Consider the following 21,556-nt stretch of genomic DNA (forward strand, 5'->3'; position numbering starts at 1 on the left):
AACTAAGAATCAGTATTTTTAAAAGTGTATATAAAGGGACAACCTACACCCCTATAAAGCGGCTTGGAATTTTGATCTAACTTCATTATTTTTGTACGTAAGAAGCGCTAGACAAAGACCACACACTCACACAATAGAGTTTGTTCTCCAAAAGTTTACCAGTTCCCCCATTTTAGGAGAGGCAAGGATTTTTTTGGGGGGTGACCTATTTTATTGGACCAACTGCATGGTTGGAATTAATGTTAAATAAGCTTTTGAATGCAAGGCATTCTTCATCAGGTTTTTTGTTTGTTTGATTGTTTTTATAAATGGGTAGTCATAGGACTGGTCTTTTAATTTGTAAATACTGAATACTTGACCTTTGTTTTCATATTACTTTAATGGAATTTAAATTGCTATACAAAACTCTAGAGCATCTGCACAAAGAGGTTGAGGGAAGCGTTTTATTTTTTTTTTATATATTTTTAATTGCATCTCTCAACTACATACTGAGTAGTATTTTACTGTGCAGCAAGCTTTCTGGGCATTTAATTGCACATGTAGATGCACTCAGTAAGTTTTCCCCAGCAGGGCATCTACATGTGCTCCCATTGGGAGCAAATTTGCTCTGAAAGGGAGCAGTTCAGTGCAAGGCTACTCCAGCCCAGCTGTGCATCCATACAGCAGCTAGAGGGAGTTCCAGGCTCACCCAGGTGTCAGCCCTGGGCTGGCAGGGGGCACCAGAGTCAGGCCCTTGTCTCTGGAGAGTGAGGGAGGTTGTCCTGCCTCCAGGGCAGCTGCTTCCCAGCCCCATGCCCCCAGATGATAGAGGCACGGGGCTGGGAAGCAGGAGCTGCAGGAGGGCACATTTTCCCAGCCCCCTGCCCCGATCTGCCCATCAGGGCACAGGGCTGGGAAGCAGCTGCTTGGGGGGAACGGACAGTTTTCCCACCCTCTGCTTTCTTGGCTGCTTGGGAGCAATTTGCTCCCGATCAGCAGTCTACATATGCACTACTGTGCAGTAGTTACTGCAGGGGTTAATCTACTTACAGGTATTTACAGGTAGTAGGCAAACCCACAGTAGACTAATGTACTGTGCAGTAAAATGACGCACACACGTAGACAATGACGCTTTACTGTGAAGTAGATTCATCTGCTGTACAATAAAGCAACTTGTGTAGACACACCCAGTTAGAACCACAAGGGAATGAGGAAGGACAGGAGAAGCCCATTAAACAATAAAGGACGAAACAGAATAAACATTTGGAACAGTCTAGGCATACTAACTTCACATCTCTAATATCCATATAATATTAACAAGGATTACATGGTAATCCTTTAGTCCTTTTAGTGGACCAAGATAAAATGAGAATGCTGTACAGTACCAGTGTGTATAGCCTATGGGCTGGATCCAGCCCACAGATACGTCATCCAGCTCCTAGGTCTCCCCTGGGGTCTGACATCTGGCAGCCAGGCAAGTAGCGGAAGCAGTAATTGCCACAGCTCCTCCAAAGCAGTCCCCATAGATAGAAAATAAACTTCATTTTTGTAGAGAGGGAGTTGAGGATGGAAGTCTGGTCCCTCTGGATCCATGCAAGTGTCTCTGTGAGTTGCTCTTTGTTGTGGAGATCAGTCAGGATTACTTTCCTGTTGATGTCAGATGGCATGCAGGGAGGTTTTAGAAATCTTTCTTGTTACTCAGCAATGACGTTTAAAATCCTTCTTTTTACCATCTTTAATTTTCCCTGAGCCAGATGAAGGGAGTGTAAGCCCGAAAGCTTGCAGAAAAAGAATTTTTTTTGCAATTTCTTAGTTGGTCTAATAAAAGGTATCATCTCTGAAACAAGAGGTCTAGATTTTCGCATTTCTTTTAGTCTCAGACCAACATAGCTTCTAAATACATCCCTGAAACATGGAAAAGGCCGAATTTTATCTGATTTTGGATTTTAAACTTCATTGCCGAACAACAAGATTTCTAAAGCCTCCCTGCATGACATCTGACACCAACAGGGAAGTAATCCTGCCTGATCTCCACAACAAAGAGCAACTCACAGAGATACTTGTGCAGACCCAAAAGGACCAGACATCCATTCTCAACTCCCTCTGTGCAAAAATGAAGTTTATTTCTTACCTATGGGGACTTTTTACCATCTTTAATTTTCCCGAGCCAGAAAAAGGGCGTATGAACCTGAAAGCTTGCAGAAAAACTTTTTTTTTGCGATGTCTTAGTTGGTCTAATAAAAGGTATCATATCTCTGAACCAAGAGTTCTAGATTTTTGCATTTCATTAGTTTCTGAAACACCCTTGTATTTTTTACTGTTTCAAATGTGATTAATAAAGGCAACAGCAATACTGTAACACACTAAGATATTGTAGGTCATTTGGTACCATACCACATTTTGTTTGAGAAACTGGAACAGTACAAATTCAATACAACAGCACACTTTAAATGGATTAAAAAGTGGACAACAAGTTTTCAAATGTAATTGGAAACATAAGTAATAATTCAGTGGATAGGTTTCCAGTGAGGGCCTGGAGGGTTTTTCTTGGAATAAAACAAAACTAACAAAAGTTTTAGGGTAACACAGATTGGTGGAGAAATATATAAAGAACAGAACACGACGCAGAGCACCCTGGATTCCCTGGTGAACTAAATATGACAAACTATGCAAGCAATGAGCTGGAAACAAGATACAAGTATGAGCTAACACTGGTTGTGGTGAAACACGTATAGATATAAAGGAATCAAGAATGAAGACTGAAAACTATTCCAGGAAGTTATCACTCATAAAACAACTTGGGGGTTCTGGCAGATACTCAATATGATTCGTGTGACCAATGGGGCTAATGTGATCCAGAGAGTATAAGCAGGGAAATCTCCAGCAGAACTAGTAAGGTTATAATAGTTCTGTATTTTGTACTAAAAGAATTTCTAATGGTGTACTTTACCCAGCTCTGGTGGCCACAATTTAAGCAGAATGTTCAAAACACTGGAGAGGGCTTCAAGGAGAGCCATAAGAATAATTAAAGAATTAGAAAAGATTCTAGGATATAAAAGAAAGGAACACTTGGTCACAGTCTAAGTACCTACATGGGAATAATAGGGTCTATGCAATCTAGCAAAGTTATAGTTTCCTTGGTAGGAAATTTCTATCATCCTAGGTTTTAAGAGATCAAAATTTGCTTACAATAATTACATTTATTTTTTCCTTTCAATTTACACTAAATGAAAGGAAGATGGATGTTATGATTAAATGAAGAGTCAAGAATATGACCCATTAGATCACCAAAAGAGACTGGATTTTTAAGCCATGTAATTTTCCAGAGAAACACATCAATTAAGAAATAAAAGGTTTACTTTCTTACAAATAAGGTCTTTAAATGACAATACCACAAAGATTAATGTCTTTGCACCAACTACCTCCATAAAAACCTCTTTCAAGCAGAAAGAAACTGAGAGCAAGAATGTAGTAGCCTAACAAAACCAAGTATGAAGAGAGAGACCACATGTAGCTGTGGAGGCAGGGGTTATACAATGTGCTTACTCAAATACAGCTATAAGTTGTTTGCTAGGAGTGCTTTTCAACCCAGCCACAATGCTCTGTAACCGGCTCACACTTTGTGTTGCTGAAGCAACAGGAGTGATGACCACTTCCTTCTCTCTCAGGTATCTTCTTCCAGTTAGTGGAGTAGAAGGTGCAAATGATCTTTTCTGCCAGATGGAAGATAGAATCGGTTAGGAATCAACAACTCTTCTGTCCAAAAATGTTTTGGACCTTGAGTAACTGCAAAGTCACTCAAACTCCTACAATCATCATGAATTACAAAGAATATACCACCACTATCACCAATTACATGGTCCAGTATGGGGCCACAACAGAGGCGGAGATTTAGAAACAAGCATGTTATAGAACACCGACTTGATAATATTATAAACTAGGGATGTAAATTGCATTTAAAATATTTGTTTAACCTCCTCTAATTATATTGGTTAAACTATTAACCAATAACAGTAGCTCAGACACAGCTGCTGCTCCTGGGGGCCTTTGACTGGAGGGAGTGGAAGAAGAGGCAAGCCCAAACAAACATCATAGTCCACGTGAAGCCCTGTGCTGGGTGGGAGAAAGCAATTGTGAATGGCAGCTAATTGCTTAATTCAAGGCTTTTCAACCTTTTTTAAAGGAGTGTACCCCTTCTGGTGGGTACTCCACCTGGACTGTACCCTGTGGATGAGCTGGGGGGGGGGGGGGGGGGGGGGGGCCCGGCAGCCAGTTGACAAGCGGGGGAGAGGGGGTGTCCCCCGGTGGCCAGCCAACGAGACAGCAGTGGAAAGTGGGCGGCAGCCATGGCGGCTTGCTTCCCAAGTACCTCTACTTCTCCACACCACTGCCGTGTACCCCCTGGGGCCTTCACAAGTACACCCAGTTGACACCCCCTGGCTTAACTGATAAGTCATTAGGCTGCTTGCTATCTTCCTCCTCGGTGGGGGTGGGCAACATGTGGCCCACTGGTCGAAACAGCCCACCAACCGATTTGATCCAGCCCACAGGTGGGCATTAACTCACTGGATCTGGCCCATGGGAAGCCAGCAGCTCTGGCTGCTGTGTGGTACTGGATGGGCTGGTGGGACTGCTTCCACGCAGCAGCATCAGGCATCAGCCCAGGTGGGGTTTCTGTCACAGGCAGTGCTGTCAGCTGTGAATGCTATGGGCAGGTTCATGCACCTGGATGCAGAGCTAGCCAGAGGCATCCATAGCTGCAGGGGCAACGCGTAGTGGGTGCATGTGGCGGTGTGCCCCCTACAAAAAGGCACTGCTGACACTGTCAGTGGCGCCTGCGAGCGGTCGCCACTCGCCACCCCGCTACTGGCAGTGCCAACGGTGTCTGCAGGTGGTCCACAATCCCTGCTGATGCTGCTGGCGGCAACTGCAGGAGGTCCCTGCTTACTGCCTCTGGGCTCCTACTGCTGTGTCCCCCCAGCCTCCGGGGCACAAGTCATTCATTCATAGCTGACACCACTGACCTCCTGGTGCGGTGGTAGCTCCTGCCTGAAGCCCTGACCTGGAATCTGCCAACAGTGTCAGCTGCGGACCCAGGCAGGAGTTGCTGCCATGCTGGACAGGCAGCAGCATTTCTCTCTCTCTCTTCCTTTATCCCTCCCTCTAGAACCACCACCTGACTGCCGCAGCAGAGGGTCCTCCCTGAGTCCACAGCTGAGCGATGGGACACCTGGCAAACTACCAGTTCAGGAAAGGGAGGAGAGGAGAGGAGACAGTGATGTATGTGGCCTTCAGCAAGTTTCCAAAACTCATAAGTGGCCCTCCAGCCAAAATAATTGCCCAGCCCTGCTCTAAGGGGTCACCAGAGAAGGATCCCCAGCTGTATCTAAGCTAAGAGCTATAGAAATGGCAATGAAGCTGCAACTATACCAGCTGAGCATTCCCTTATCCAGGAGATATCCTCTAATGGGATTAAGATGACTATTCTAAAGATGCTTGGTGCCAAAGGAGTGGCAAAAAAATGGCTGGAACATAGCCTAGGACAATCTTTTATTTTACTGACCATTTCCAGAGTTCAGGCTATGAATAATGTAAGAAACTATTAACACAGGTAATTAAAGAACTGGCTATATTTCGGAACTGATGAGAGCAGATTGGGCATAGCTTCTGAAGTCAGGTATATACACAATGGAAAGCATAACAGTCTGCAGTGTACTATGAAACTTGTGATCCAAAACTGGAAAAGAAAATCCAGCACATTACATAAACCTCTCACTTAAAGCTAAACATAAACAAGTTTGATGTTGTATTAGAGAATTTTTTTGTAAAACTGATCCATATTAATGCTAGTATTTAGTAACAGCTATTTTTCTGGTTATGATAACCTCATTCCTGAAACTTCATAAACAATAACCCAGTAACATTTGTTTCTTACAACCAATTTATTATGCTTTCAGATAGCTAATTCTAATTTAAAAAACCAAATTAAGGAGGGGAAATACCTGTATAATTAGAAGTTAATACATTTGTAAAAAATACAGTTAATCTTTTAATTATTTATCTTTCACAGTTCATTCAGCATGACCAGTGAAAATAGACTAGTCAGGATTACTGGTTTGAGTAGACCTTGATTTCCTTTTCACCCAAACTTCACCATCTCTCCCCAGAAAAGTATGATGAGATTTCTTGAGCCCGAAGGAAAGGGTATTGTTTTTTGCTTTGTTTTTAAAAGTGAATTAAAATATTTTAAAGATTTCACAACAAATTTTTATTCAAGTTCAAGGAATGCAGCTCTTGCTATCTGGGTTTTGCATGTAAACCACTTCTCATTTTTTCTGTCCAAAGCCTAAGTATATTGTTTCACAGAGTTAAGCACTCTATGATAGTGACACATCTATTCTCAAGCTAGTTAAAATAGAATAATCTAAGGACAAGAGAGGAGGAGAGAGACTACCAACTTTGACAAGTAGTATATGTGTATGCAGAATTCTATGTACATAAATTCTCTGAACTTGTTATTCACAAAAGACACAACAGCTTGTTCAAAAACAACAACATTTTTAAATCTGCTGGTACCCTGTATGTGATTAGGAGAATAAACTATGATAAATGACACACTAATTGAAGTGAAATCAACAAGTGATATTACCTTTTCAAAATGCTGCTGAAGATGACATTCCACAAGAACTCCTGTTGTTTTGCCCACTGAAATGTCAGTGGGAAACTTTTGAAGTGTTCCAATTTCCTCTTCAGCATCTGATCCTAAGAAAACCCTCTCATCAAAGTCACCCACTGTTAAAACATACTCTTCATACTCTTTATTCAATGCTTTGCTGGAAAGAAAACACATTTTATTATATCAAGTGTTAAACTAACAGAAACTGACTTAGATTTTCCAAACTCACTGAGATTTTACACTAGAAACCCTTCACATGATACCAGAGTAATGGTGTAACAGTAGCATGTGCTACAGCAATTACGGATAGTCAGGTTTTTGTGGTGAATTCAGTAACTAGAATGAAAAGAATTACTATTTCTTTAAGTGGATCCCAGTACCAAGTATTTCATTATTGTAAGTCTTTTTTATGAAGTAATCTAAGTAGTGAAAATATAATCTGGACTCTTCAATTTAATTATAAAAATCCAAGATTTTAAAAGTTATCCTCTGTGGAAAAAAAAATAATGAGGGTCTTTTTTGAAGAGAATAGGGGGCCAGGAAAATAACCAAAAGAATCTATAAATCACAAGAATAAAGGTACACTCTCAGCTTAAAATCTAGATAGTTTGAAAATATTTTAAAGCAGTTTCAGAAACAACTGTACTTGCCTCACACCAAACTTCCCTACCATTTTTGTGGTTTTGAAATGACATTTCTTTTTCTCTTTTGTGTTCTTTTTTCCTTATTGCTGTATTCAAGAATTCACAGTTAACAGGAGAGAGAAACACATATAACTGTGGTCAGATGTGCAAAATAAAGACAGATCTTAGCTATAATGCTACGTCAGGGGTGGGAAATTATTTGGGCCTGAGAGCCACATAGGGAGTTTTGATCAGCTGTTGCAGGCCAGGTCACCTTCCCACCCTTGTTACGCCTCAGCTCAGAAGGATGCAGTTATCACAGGATGCAGTCTGTCTGACTCACAAAGGACTCACCCCCCCCCCCACCTAAACGAAACTGATTAAGATGCAGTGAGAGACACACCTAAGACCCTCCAGATAAGGGTGACAAGAGTGAACCAACTGCCCTAGGTCTCATTTACATCCGAGATGGAACCAGATGACCATTCATCTACATGAGAGATGGAGAACAGAAAGCCTGAAGCAGAGACTGCAGTGAATTCTGGGACCAGAGAAGCAGGGGAGCACTGCATGATGGGGAATCTGTGCTTCAAATGTTAATCAACCCATGTTCACACACACCCAGCTCAGCATTTATCAGACCAGTTCTAATCTGGATTTACTAAGGACTTTTCCCCCCCCAGACACACACACACAGCTCTAAGTTTAATAGGCATCTCGGGCCGTACATTCCCCAGTCCCACTATGGGAGGCCTATTTAAACTTGATTGACTAAAACTCGGTTGCCGGGTTAGGGAATGCTGAGGCAAGAGACCAAGTCAGAGGGGGTATGGGCAACATTTGAACAATGGTTAAGGGTTCATCACAACACCCAGCCCGTTGGAACCCTAATCACAGGTGATGTCATACTTTTCCCGAGACGACTGGTGGGAGTCCTCTCCACAAAAGGTTATGAGCACCCCAATAATTGTCTTAAGTCTGTTAAAAGACTATAGTAAAATCTGGAAAAGTCATGCTAAGCTGAGGCTTGTGCACAACAAGCAAAAATCCAAAATCCTGATGCTGCAAGCTATCTATTGTTCCTGAAGAAACCATAAGATATCCCATCAGTATATCCGCCATCCATAGGAATCTCAAGCTGGCTCCCAAGCATTTGGTTACTCCCTAATTTTAAGTGTTTCCTGATTATCAATCAGTTTCCTGAGATGGTCCAAACCAGATAACCCCTTGTCAATAGAAAAGACAATGATTTACACTACTGAGGGTGCTTCGAAGTAGCTAAACTGGGGGTATAAAAATCTGTAAAAAGTGTGGGTGCTTCAAGAAGAAGAAGAGGAAAGAAGAAGAAGAAAACTCCTGTGCTGACACCATCCCGTCGTTCTTGGGAGGCTGGAAGAACAGATCGTCTCTCTCTTCAAGGATTGTGCTACAGACTGTGCCTGTCAGCTTTGCAGCCTGAGTATCCTGGACTAGGTGAGACCCCAGCGCTCTCTCTCTTCTCTCTAGGCATAAACTTCTGAACCTGAACTGTATCAGTTAAGCTTGAGCTAAGTTTCCCCAAATACTTAGTGAAACCAGGGTAGTATTATCATTGTTTGTGTTTGTTTTTCTTTTGCATGTCTATTACTACTAGTACTATTATATATTTCATATGCTTAGCAATAAATAACTTTTATAGTCAAACTGGTAGTAATTGGGTATATTTTTCCTTCTCTTTCCTCCCGTGCTCTGCAGCTTCTTTTACCTAAGCTAAAGATCCCTGTGAAGCCCAAATTATTGTGGGGTCTGCTCATCAAGAGGCCAAAGATTGGGACGTGCTGAGTTTGAAACACATAAGGGGATCAGCTTGTACAGGCTGATTGACCCAGTTTGACTCAGACGTGCCCTTATGAACTGAATGCTGGCCCATGAGAGTGTCAGCTGGACACCCAGCCGGATTCAGAGGGATTCTGTTCACCTGTGTGCTTGTGTCTGACTGCATTTTATTGTTGCTCTTATGAACTGATTCTTGGCATATGAGGGTGTCAGCCTGTCCATGCTGATCAGCCCGGCCACGTCGGGCGTGTCACGTTAATTTGTGTGTGTATGACTGATTTGGTGACTGGAGGAACCCAGTCCCATTGAGATTGAGTCCTGCAAGATAGCTCCACTGGGGGTGAGGGCTTGCAGAAGGGAGAAATACAGCTCCGTATAGTAACACAAGCAGCACATTGACAGAATCACCAAGACCCTAGAAACTATCCCTAATAAATGAGCACACCCCAAAGTAATGGGCAAATCTGGTAACACCCTACACCTCTACAACAACTTACCGAAACTCCTTATGGGGTTGTAGTGGGAGGGAGCAGTGCTCAGAAGAGGCTGGGATCACATGCCTGTGTCCTCTGGAGTGTGTGTGGGGAGGAGGACGCATGTGTGTGTGTGCATGCATGCAGGAGGTGGGGAGGAGAGGCCAAGGGGGGTGTGCAGCAGCGCTCCTGGGGTAGTGCAGTCCACACTTCCCCTGCGTCACTCTGCATGGGGATGAGCTCTGCCCACTCACACTGGGGTAGCCTGCACCACACTCCTGCAGATGGTGCTCTGTGCCCCCAGTCTCCAGTTCCAGTTTCTGGAACCAGAGCCCCGCATGCCTGCCAGTAGTATGATGCCATGCAGCAGGAGCGAGAGGAGGAGCTGCTGCTGGAGGGGTGTGCAGAGCAGCACCCGGCTGGCTGCAGCCGCCCTGGAAACAGTCCGCTGGGAAGCTGCTCCTGCTCCTGGCCCAGCACATGGGGATACAGCTCCCACAACAGCAGCTAGGAGCTGAAGCTAGACCCCTGGCACTATGGCAGGAGTCACCTGGCTGAAGCTGCTCTCCCACCTGCCTGAAGCTGTGGTGCAGCACAGCGTGATGCAGCAGGGGCAAGAGCAGTTTCCAATAGGCTGTTCCAGGTGCAGCTGCAGCCAGCTGGGTGCTGCTTTGCACCTCCCTCCAGCAGCAGCTCCTCTCGCTCCTGCTGAACCGCATCATACTACTCCCGGCAGGCACGTGGGGGTCCAGCTCCAAATCCTGGAACTGGAGGCAGGGGGTGCAGAGAAGCACCTGGCTGGGCCCCATGCAAAGTGCTGCCTGGGGTACTGCTGAACACAGCCCCTACCCTCCCTGCCTGTTTTCACTGACAGCAGGCTCCCAGGACCTATTGCAGAGTGCTTGGTCCCATGCAGAGAGCCGGGGCTCTGGCTCCAGATCTGGCAGCTGGGAACTGAAGTGCACCAGGAACAACCCCAGCAGAAGCTCCATGCTGGTCGGGGCCCAGGCCAGCAGGTACCAACAGAAGCTCGGCACAGGCTGCCCTGGTGCAAGTGGGCAGGGCATGGCCCCATGTGGAGTGCCACAGGGACAGCTGTGGGCTAGATCCAATCACCTGGGGGGCAGGATCAGGCCTGAGGGCTGTATTTTGCTCACTGCTGTGCCAAGTGCTATCTGTAACAATACTAGACAAAAAAAGATCATGAAGCTTATTTTCAAAGTGGACAGTCTTTTATAATTTATGTTAACCTATAAAATAAGTTACAAGTGCTAGAAAGCAATGACTGAAACCACCAGAACAAGATACTAAAATAATAATAATAATAAAAATAATGAGCCCCCTCAACTGCCAAATGCCACCAAGTTCCTGGACAAGGGTTCATATTTAAAATCTGAGACAATTTTTCTGGCAAACACCAGACGTAGAGCCCAGACAATTATGAGGTGTTAACTGCTGTAAGAAAAATGTGACAGAAAACTTGAAATTTAACAGATAGACACCAAGATGATTTGTACATTAGAAGCAAGACAAGAGTCCTTGATTAAGAGCTTCTTCCAGTACTTACTTGTTATCTGCAAAGCTGCAGAGATCCAAGACACATTCTCCTTTCAAAATCTGGGAACAAGTGGGTAGAGAAGTGAGAACACATGTAATACAATTTGAAATAATTAGCAAAATCAAAAACCTGTTCAATGTCTAGTGTGCTTACATGACAGTTTAGTCCTAATGCAGATGACAAGGATCAGAAGTATTTTTATTTTCTGAACTTTTGCTTCCACAAATCAAAACAGACCTCAACAGTCTCCTCATTCGTGTATTCTGGTACATTCTAGCTCCATAAGACGGGAACTATTACATGGACAAGCCCCATACATATTCTAGAGCACTGTTTTATAAAATATTTGTAATATGATTCTCAGTTAAATTCCTGTCCATAATGATAAGGAATACTTCTACAATCCTTCCACTGCAAGGATGTTACACATATGGTCTATGATCTGGATCTGGTTCAAGGAGCTGCTTCATCCAGTCCGCCAGTCAAGTGGGTTACAGGAAGTGAAGAGCAGGAGGGAATTCCAACTTGTCACAAAATCCATGGCTTGCAGGCCCTAGTGGACATAGCTGAAATTGGCAGCAACAGGGTGAGCAAGGGTTGTGCCGATAACAGCCTTGCTTGCCCTGTGGCCACTGCTTGCACTATTGCTGCTTCCCCTGAAGGAGGAGTCTTGAGGTCTGGATCTAGATCAGGGCAAATATCACCCCTTCTCAGGAAGTTTCAACTATGTGTAATTAAAAAAACAAAAACAAGCCAACAAAATTCACTCTAATGCTCAACCCTGACGAAATGCATAAGTAAAATCCATGTCAAATCACCAGCATATTAATTTGTCATAAATCCCACCCTTTCCAAGGAAACCTCTACCTTGGGACTCCCCAAGAAGCCTTTTCTGGCCTCCCTCTACTATAGAAGCCCTTGAAGCAAGTCCTGGTATGGCTCCACATGGGCAAGCCTCTGGCTCAAGTCCCTGGCTCTTCTCTGTCCCTGGCTTACCCAGCGATATCTAGCACCCCCACCTCATAGAGGTCCTTTCTATCCTGCAAAATATCCTGGATATTGTTTTCTTGTTCAAAGAGTTTTCACTTCCAATGATACCCGAGTGCTGATGTCCCAAACAGCAGAGCAGACCACTTGGCTCCTACCATACAGTCTTTATTGTGCCATTCCAGTTCCCTCTGTTCTTCCTCAAGACTCTACTCCATCCTCCCTGGGGCTATTTCTTTCTCTCTACTCTCTCTTCCCCAGGTCTACTTTCTTCTCTCCAGCTCTCCCAAAGCCTCCCTCTAAGGCAGTCAGTCATCATCACAACCAAACAGCTACAAAACTACAGTATTAACCCAAGGAATTACATTCATCCAATGAAATTAAACTTAATGTCATGGGGAACCAAGCAGGGAGCAATCCTTGCAACCTGCTGCAAGGCAGAGATTATCTCCCTCTGGGATTGAAAGGCATTTAGATGTCCTACTTGTAAAAGTATTTATATCAGCACATGCTCACACTGAGCCCCACCCTCTCTGCTCCAGTGTCAGTGTCCCTCTCCCAACCCTCCCCCACAAGAACTGAGGGCTAGAATTCAGCCCACTTTTCCATCACAGTATGCTAAACCTACTGTCCCCAATCCTTCATTTTGAGGGGGCAGGGGAGGTTATTAGTAGTAGTTGAGAAATAACTAGAGAAAGGAGGATATGGAACCGTAGAAGAAGATAAAGCTTAACATCACAAGAGAAGCAGTAGAAGTAGCAAACAAAAACATGAAAAATGGAAGAGCAACTAGCTTGGACAATATACCTGCAGAACTATTAAAAACAGGGAACAAGACAATTGACATATTGCAGATTTTGTGCAGTATGATATGGAAATGAAAACCTGGCCAACTCAGTGGATAAAATCAATAATAGTCCCCATCCCAAAGAAGGGGAATCTACATCAATGTACCAAATACTGCACCATTAGCCTCATCAGTCATCCAAGTAAGGTGCTTCTTAGAAAAATATTAAAAGCATGCTCAAGCTGCAAATAGACTGTATTAGCGGAAGAACAAGCTAGATTCAGATCTGGAAGACGCACTACAGAACAGATCTTCAACCTTAGAATCATGTACAGAAAGTACCGTGACCACCAAAAAAACTCCATCATAATTTCATAGACTTTAAAACAGCTTTTGACTAGGTGTGGCAAAGAAGCACTTTGGCTTACAGTGAACAAGCATAACATCAGTCCCACACTGATACGTCTTATAGAAGAATTCTACAACAATACAAGTAGTAGAGTCCTGCTTGACAGAAACACTGTGGAGTGGTTTATAACATCAGTAGGAGTACACGAAGATTGTCTTCTCTCACCATGCTTAAATTTATACCTGGAATAAATCATGACAGATGCCTTAGAGAACTTCACTGGAACAGTGTCAGTTGGAGGATGAAAAATTAACAACCTTTGTTTCGCTGATGACATTGATCTAATAGCTAGAACTGCAAAAGAGCTGAAGGAAATAACAGAAAGGCTGCATAAAGCTACAAAGAGATATGTACAAGAATAGCCATCACAACTGGACAACTAGCAAACCTGAAGAAAGTCTGGACTAGCAGCACCATCACAATGAAAATAAAACTCCACCTGCTATATTGTGTTGTCATTTCAACATCTCTCCATGGCTGCAAGACCTGGACACACACTACAGCACTGGAAAAAGAGAACCAAGACCTCTGAAATGCAGTGCTTCAGAAGACTTCTACACATACCCTACACTGTACATAGAAAAAATGAATCTGCAAGGTCAGCAAATATGAACCCTTCCCTTGAAATGAACAAGAATAAACACGCAGTAGTTTGGACACGTAACAAGAAGGCCCAGCACCCTTACCATCCTGCAGGGTGCTGCGGATGGACGAAGACAACAACCTAGGATAAGCTGGACAACCAACATCAAAGAATGGACAGGATTAAAATGGACTGATTGTACAAAGATTGCAAAAGACCAGGAAGAATGGAGGAATGTTTTTGCAGCAAAGGTGGTCCAATACTCAGTGCAGCCTCGGAACTTACTGACTGACAAAGCAAGGACTATTATGCTGTTTGGGCACTAAATTCTTAAAGCAATATCAATATATACCTTTCTATCAAAAAGCTTTGAAATATATGGTTTAAAGTAGTGTTCTTTTATTCCTTTAGCTTCTACGAGAAGTCCATCATGTAGTTCACATAGTGTAGCAATGATGCAAGGAGGCTCTGCAGAAGTTTTGACCTCAGTCGTGTGAAAGTCAGCTGGTAAACCTGGAAAAAAAAACAAAAAACACACAGATCAGTTGCAATCTATTAAAAAAAAAAAATAGACAAAATAAAAATTGTGGTGGTTGTGGGTAGGGGTGCACCGATAGAGATTTTGGGGGCTGATACCAATAGCTGATTTTTAAGGAGGCATGTCAGCCGATACTGATCCAATTTCCGATACAGACAATTTTCTTTATATTGGTGTCAATCTGATATCGGACCGATGTATCAGTGCACCTCTGGTTGCGGGAGAAAGAGGAAACTAGGAATAAACTCCAGGTCTCCAAAATGCAAACCCTACCTTACCTTTGAATGATGGATTTAGCAAATCTCTTCTAGTTGGACAAAGGAGGGCATTTGCAAAAATCAGATCCAAGCAGCACAGGAGCAAATGATAGGAATTGACCAAATCATCTCCAATCATACGAAAATTACCTTTAAAAGACAACGTATCTTTTCAAATAAAACCAGTTATTCACTCAAAGGTAGATAATGTAGGCAATTAATGAAGCTGGCTTACCCTTAGTGTAAACAAAGAGTGTCCAGCAGAAGTTGAACAGATCTTTAATGCTGCAAGGCACCGGTCTATTGGGTGGGGAAGGAGGGGGGGAAGGGGAAAGGTAAGATTTCAATTTCAGGAAATGGGTTTCTGTTTCCTTAAGGTGGGGGGAAGGGAGCTGGCGCACACTACTGAAAATCATAATTATCACAATTTTACATTTCATCTCAATGTCATTTTAGAAATCAGGAAGTGGATCTCATCGTCTTATGGGGGCGGGGGGGGAAGGGGAAGAGACTCTCCATTTCAGCATTCTTTACTGCCATCACCCTAAGTCTTGTGGGGCTTGTAACCCACTCCTTGGAGAAGATGTCAGGTTCTTGTTCTGCTGTGAAGCTCTAAAATACTTCTTGATGCTGATGTCACCATGATATCAGAACTCTCCTAGAAATGTCTACAACAGGTCAGTGAAGAGAACCCAAAATGATATTGATGATTTTTCTAAATCTTTATATGTTTAAATATATTTAGCACTCTTCCAACAAAATTATAAAATAAATATTAATATTAATGCAACACTGTTAAATATAAAAGTATTTTAGATAAAAGTAATTTAGATACAAACTAATAGGAAAGATATTTCCCAAGCTATATCCTATATAAAAGTTAAGGATATGTTTGCATAAGTAACACCTTACAAAAAGAGTATGTTGGCAAAATATTCAACCTCTTCCCATAAGTGAAAGAAGCTATGCCAGCAAAACTTCATTTTTACTGCTAGGTGTGTGTCTATATTAGGGGCTTCTGCCAGCACAGCTACATTAGGGACATAGTTGTACAAGAAGCCCCTAATGAGCCAAGTTTCTAGTTCAAGGTTGCAGTCTCACTTTAAGTCTCTTAGCAGTCAGCTTCGTAGTTTGCGAATGCATTTAAGTTGTGCATTAACAATAACAGCAATTTTGGACTTCCCTTGAAAGAGAGGAAGGAAAGAGATCATCTTTTATTGAGTTTATAGTAAGAATGAAGGTAGGGTGGTACTTTAGACACCAACCTTCTGCCTGACTTCAGACTAACATAGCTATCCACATCAGTAAAAATGAAAAAAAATAGTAAAGAAGTATAACAACATTCTTCCATTTGATCTTAATTGGTAGCATCAATAGCTACTTGTAATCTTAGCATAAATCACAAACTTATACTACATATCTAACCAGGAGGATCATTAAACACTTAAATAGCTACATCCAAAGAAATAACTAATGGGTTTTTTAATGTTTGCCTTTTTAGAGTACTTTAATGCTTTTCATCATTAGAAATTCAGGCAGGTCAGAAACATTTAAACATCCTGGAACGCCTTATGAAGAATGCTATGGATTTTTTTAAAAATTAAAGACAGGTAATCAGAATGTTGATTTTATGTTTCTTCTAAAGCATGACACCTCAAGCACTGCAGCACCCATTTACCACCATGAAGGGACACTGGGTTAATATTGGCTAAAGTCCTGATCCTACACTGAAAGGTGTCCAGGATGACCAGACCTGCATGCAGAGCACCAGTGGTATCACTGATATTCCACACAGGTACAAAAATTTTTTATATGAATCTCATTCTAGGATCAGAGTCTCAAAGAGAAACATGGCACCTATGCAAGTAATTTTTCCTGAATTTTGAAGTATAAATCACAACCATAATATTCTCTGTAGACAATTCTGAATGAAGTTTTACTTTCAAGTTAAAGAAATAACACTTTATAATCTACTGCTTATTGGTGTGCTAAGGTGTTTTGCACACCTGTCATTTTAAGAGGAAAGAGGCTGCTTGGGGAGCATCCTGCAGGTGTGGCAGGGGGCTGATAAGGGAGTCACCTGACCAGAAATGGGCCAGGCTTGAGACATACAAGCCTAGAACCGGAGCTGGTCAAGCAGTCTAGCCCTGGAATCCAGACAGAGTGGAGCTCCTGGCAGCAGGGCTTCTAACAGAAGAGCAGAGCTTGGGTAAGCTGCACAGAGGCCTTGGAATAGACATGCCTGAGAACACAGGTGGGTGAGCCCACAACCTGGACAGGAGGGGTGGTTGTCAGCAGGTTCTGGAAGCCTGAAGGTGTCACTGGCCTAGGAGCGAGGCTAGTGTCTAAGCAGACTGAAGACCAGGGACTAGTGCTAGAGATTGAGTGGGCCAAAGAGCCTGTAGCTGGATAGGGGTCAGAGAAATAGAGGGCCTGGGGCCCAGAGGGGCAGAGAGCCCAGAGCCCATACAGGGGCAGAGTGTGGGGCCAAGGGGCCTGAGTCCAGAGGGAGGAGTGAGTGTCAGCAGGGCCAGAGAGCTCAGAGGTCTGTAGCCCAGGAGTAGTAGTTGCCAAGGGCCTGGGTGTGAGGCCAGGGTCTGGATATACTGACGGTCAGGGACAAGAGCCAGAGACCAACTGGGCCAAGGAGCCTGTAGCCCAGGAGGGGTGTGGCATCAGGAAAAAGTATCATCTGCAAAGCATGAAACTGGATATTCGGGAGGACAGAGCCCATGTTTAGGCTCACTCTAGGACAGTGCTTCCCAAACTTTTCGTCAGCATGATCCCTCACTCCCACCCCACAGCCACCCACCCCTGTGAACCCACCTGCTGATGCTGCGACTCCATTTGGGGTTATGACCCACAGTTTGGGAACTGCTGCTCTAGAATCTTTAGGCAGCCTCCCTCCTAATAAAACAATGACATCAAAGGCATGGTGGGTGAGTAAAGAGGGGAGGGCACCCTAAAATTGGAGCCAGGCATAAATTGCATGGCCGCCCTGGTACACAAACCTGTTACAATTGGTCTTCACATGAGTAAAATAATTTAAAACTCTCACAATACCTCTGCTTCCTGCTTCTTTGTGGTTTAGGTGTCTCTTCGTAAGGATTTTGAAATACATCTAAAAATATTGGTTCAAATTTTTTGAAAATCACAGTTGACACCTCAAAGTTTCTCTCCAGCCTTTCCATTCGCTCTCGGAATTCCTGCGACTGATTTGACATATCCATCCATTTTTTCATTTTACTAAAAAACTGAATTAAACTTTAAAAAGACCAAGAATAAAACATTCAGTTATATTTTACACATTAATTGGAAGACAAATCAAACAGTTCAGATAACAAGGTTGACTTCACCGAAGAATTTAAGTCTAACATTTACTGCTGAATGACTAATTAAATACAGTAAATAACAAATGTTTACTTTTGATAGTTTCCAATATTAAGCATATTGCAAAAGACAGTTGATCTTTGTTTGTGAATTACATCTCTATCTCTATGAAGAGCAACCCTAAAACACTAGAAAACATAGATAAAAGCCAAGGAAGTGTGGTCAAATACTTAGTATACATGATTAGACCACAAAAACCAAAACTCCACCAATATTTAGCTCAGGTCAAATTCACCCCGTGTACCAGGCTAGATACAGAATGCAGGACTCCTGTGGGCTCAGTCTGGTCTAAGGCAAAGCAAGGTGGATAAAAATCAATGATTTAAAAAAAAAATCTGATTAAAAAAAATTAAAATCAGATTTGTTGTATCTAATATTTTTTGTTGAAATTTTTTTTTTAAATAAATCTGTATAAAGGTATTTTTAATTTTAAAATATGCTGAAGGTCAAAGACATCATCATAGAATAGGGATTATAACTTCTAATTTATATACTAATTGAGACAATAGATTCTTGTTAACCTTTTTAGAAAAGTTTTATAAATAGGTCACAACAGGCCATGGACTATATTAGAGGCCTAATCTTATGGAGCTCCCAGAGACTCCTCTGTAGATTAGTAATTATTAAAGAAAAAAATCTCTCTACCCAATGGGACTCAGTGCTCAGTCTAGAAGATCCCATTAAGCATCTCTGTGATGCTTAGTTTCAATTCTCAAACTGTGGATTTGTGTCTCCAGAGATAACATCCTTGTTAATAGCAGTATATGGAGATGAGAGAACAGACCTGATTACCTACCCACCAACCCTCTTGTCTCTGCAAGTTTGTATATACACAATCAAGCTCTTACCTCTCTCCAGAAGTGCAAAGTTTCAAGAAGTTAAATGAATAAAGGATATCAAAAAACAAGAATGCACTTTTTGTAGAAAACAGTGATTAAATCAAAGCTTCCTGACCAGCAGTTTAAATTATGATTTAAATTAATTTGATTTAAATCAAATCCACCCTGAAGCACAGGGCAGTAAATCCAGCCAAGGACATGGGTCAGTGGCAGTACAACAAGCGGTTGTGGGCCAAGCAGTCACTTACCACAGTGGGCCAAGTAGAGCAAACAGGTGGGTGTTGACACAGTCCTCGTTCACTCACTTGCTGCTGAGGGCCACATCCACTGAAGCTCAAGGGCCTTCAATTCTTTGGTAGTCAACAATCCCATCCTAGCCATGCTGCCTACACTTCTGTAGCCCGGCGAGCCAGATGGAATGGCTCTTCAGGCCAGATCTGGCCATGGGCTGTATATCTGACACACCAGATTTAACTTATCCTTACTGCTGAACTTGACAGAAAGAAAGAAAGAAAGAAAAGGAAGGAACTTATCTGTGCATCTATGATGCTGAAGAAACCTCAAAGAAAAGCTTAAAAACATACCTTAGTTTGGCTGACCGTAATATCCTAGTCAGTGAGACACAATTTCCTTCCATAAGACCACTTCCAACAGTTGGAATTATGCTCTTACGACAAGCAACATACAGAGCACAAGCCAACCAATGGACAATCTCTCCCTGTCAAAAGGCAGTAAACAAACACTTTTTCAGGGCAAAAAAAAATGCTATTTGGCAGCATTTACCTTTTCTATCCATTTTTCAAGATTTTCCAAACGCGTTTGCAACAGCAAGAACCATAAAAATGTTTGGGATTTAGACGGTTCCTTTTACTTAGCCAAATAGGAAAATGAAAACTGCTTAACCGCACTGCTAACTTCTCAGGAATTAGAGGGCTATTCTTAATTTCTATGAAATGGAACAGATAGAAGGGGTGTCAGGAAGCCAAAGGCAGAGACACTCAAGAGGATTCTCTGGCTCCCCTCAAGGCAGTTTGGGGGGGGGGGGGAGGGGAGGAGGGTGCAGAGAAGGCTACATGGGCTCCCTGTGAGGAGAGGTAGACTGGAGGTCCCCAGTGGAGAGAACTAGCTGTAACTAAGGGGAGGTTGACTCCAGAGGATTTTCACAGAAAGTTTATGAGGGCTAGGTGATAGGCTGAAAGTAGGGTATGGATTTGGTCAGTTTTACCATTTTCTGCTGTCAAAGCATTTGATCACTTTTTCTTTCTATCTAGCAAACACACTTGTTTTTTCTGTTATCTGACTGAAGTACCTGCGGTAAACTGATGTCTGGGCAAATTAATAATCTGGACACGCTCATTTGGTGGAGTGGGGGGACCACTAAGCTTATGCAAACCCAGGGTGCATTTCTGATAGCACCCCAACACCTCAGGGTTTTGTCACAAAAAGCACTTTTTCCTAGCAGAGTCCTGTAGTCTGTTGGCTATACTTTTAAAATAAAAGACAACAATAACTATATGCCAAGGTCAATAAAAATAGGTCATCCTTTTTTAAATAATAATAAAAAAAAAAGTTTTTAAAACTTTAAAATATGCTTCCTTTTTAAAAGAAAATCCTATTTGAATTTATATGTGAAATAAGGACAATAACTTAAATTAAATGAAATATAAAAACAATGCAGGTCATCTACCTGTCAGAGTTTTCATAAAAGTTCAACCAAAATGCAGTTTATGAGCAGTAAATTCTATCCATCTAAATGTATCTTGACGTAAATCATAAGAAAATTTAATCTACTAAATCAATGCATCATTCACACTTACCTAATAATAGCATACATTAAACTAGTGATTGCTTACATAAAGGCATACAGATATAATATGTACTTGTTATCAAGAGTGTCAAATTAAATGTAACAGCTATATTTAATAGCAATCAGTATGTGTAAATAGTTATCAACTAGGGACAATCAAACTTTCTTTAGGAAATAGCTAAAAAGTGCAAGTACAAAACAAAATTAAAACAAGTTTTCACAATTGAAAATTTAAATCATAATAAAATCAGCAATTTAAATAATTTTGATTAAAAAAAAAAAAATCAATCTTCTCCTACAGTTTAACATACTGTATACTATAGCAGTACTCATGGGTTTTACCCCTCAAAACAAATGAATGGCATGGGGCAGTTTATGGGCCACAACAGGGCTCTATACCACTCCTGAATGCTGGGATCATTCCCAGGGCTCCACGCCACCTGTGCCCAGCTAGAACCTTGTCCTGGCCCGGCAGGGGCAGCACAGGTTCCCCAGGCCTGATCCTGGTGCATGGGGGCTGAGCAGGGCAGCACTGGGTTCTGAGGCTCAATCCCAGCCAGAAGCAGGCAGTGCAGGACTCCCCACTGCCTCCAACAGGTAAGGATCTGGGTGTGGGGCCTGGTCCCACCCCTGCCCGGCCAGTATCAATCTCCAGGGACCCTGCACACTGGAATTGGGCTCTGCATTGCCCTGCATACCCAATCTAGCTCGTGACATGATGCTGAGGGTTGGATCTGGCCTGTGGGCTAGGGGTTGAGCACTCCTGGTATACAACACAGGGCCACATTTCTTAGTTAAAAAAAAATAAAAAAAAATCAACTATCTTCTCTACTCC

At 42.4% G+C, this 21,556-nt stretch overlaps 1 protein-coding gene across 6 annotated transcripts in view; it reads right to left on the reverse strand.

Moving 5' to 3' along the window:
• Positions 1-21,556, reverse strand: part of RBL1 (RB transcriptional corepressor like 1) — a 71,487-nt gene that overhangs the window by 38,219 nt on the left and 11,712 nt on the right. For 2 of the 6 annotated variants that reach the window (XM_006265346.4, XM_019500690.2), the window contains exons 2-9: positions 19,499-19,632; positions 17,749-17,949; positions 14,921-14,985; positions 14,707-14,835; positions 14,243-14,403; positions 11,134-11,183; positions 6,629-6,812; positions 3,526-3,692 (exon numbers count right to left, since the gene is read on the reverse strand). In XM_006265346.4, the coding sequence (XP_006265408.1) occupies positions 3,526-3,692; positions 6,629-6,812; positions 11,134-11,183; positions 14,243-14,403; positions 14,707-14,835; positions 14,921-14,985; positions 17,749-17,949; positions 19,499-19,632 (1,091 nt within the window). Of the gene's footprint in view, positions 1-3,525; positions 3,693-6,628; positions 6,813-11,133; positions 11,184-14,242; positions 14,404-14,706; positions 14,836-14,920; positions 14,986-17,748; positions 19,633-21,556 lie in introns of those variants that run through there. The other 4 variants (XM_019500686.2, XM_059733279.1, XM_059733280.1 and 1 more) reach the window with 4 other exon arrangements.

The sequence above is a fragment of the Alligator mississippiensis genome, chromosome 9 (assembly GCF_030867095.1).
Source record: "Alligator mississippiensis isolate rAllMis1 chromosome 9, rAllMis1, whole genome shotgun sequence".
Lineage (NCBI taxonomy): Eukaryota > Metazoa > Chordata > Crocodylia > Alligatoridae > Alligator > Alligator mississippiensis.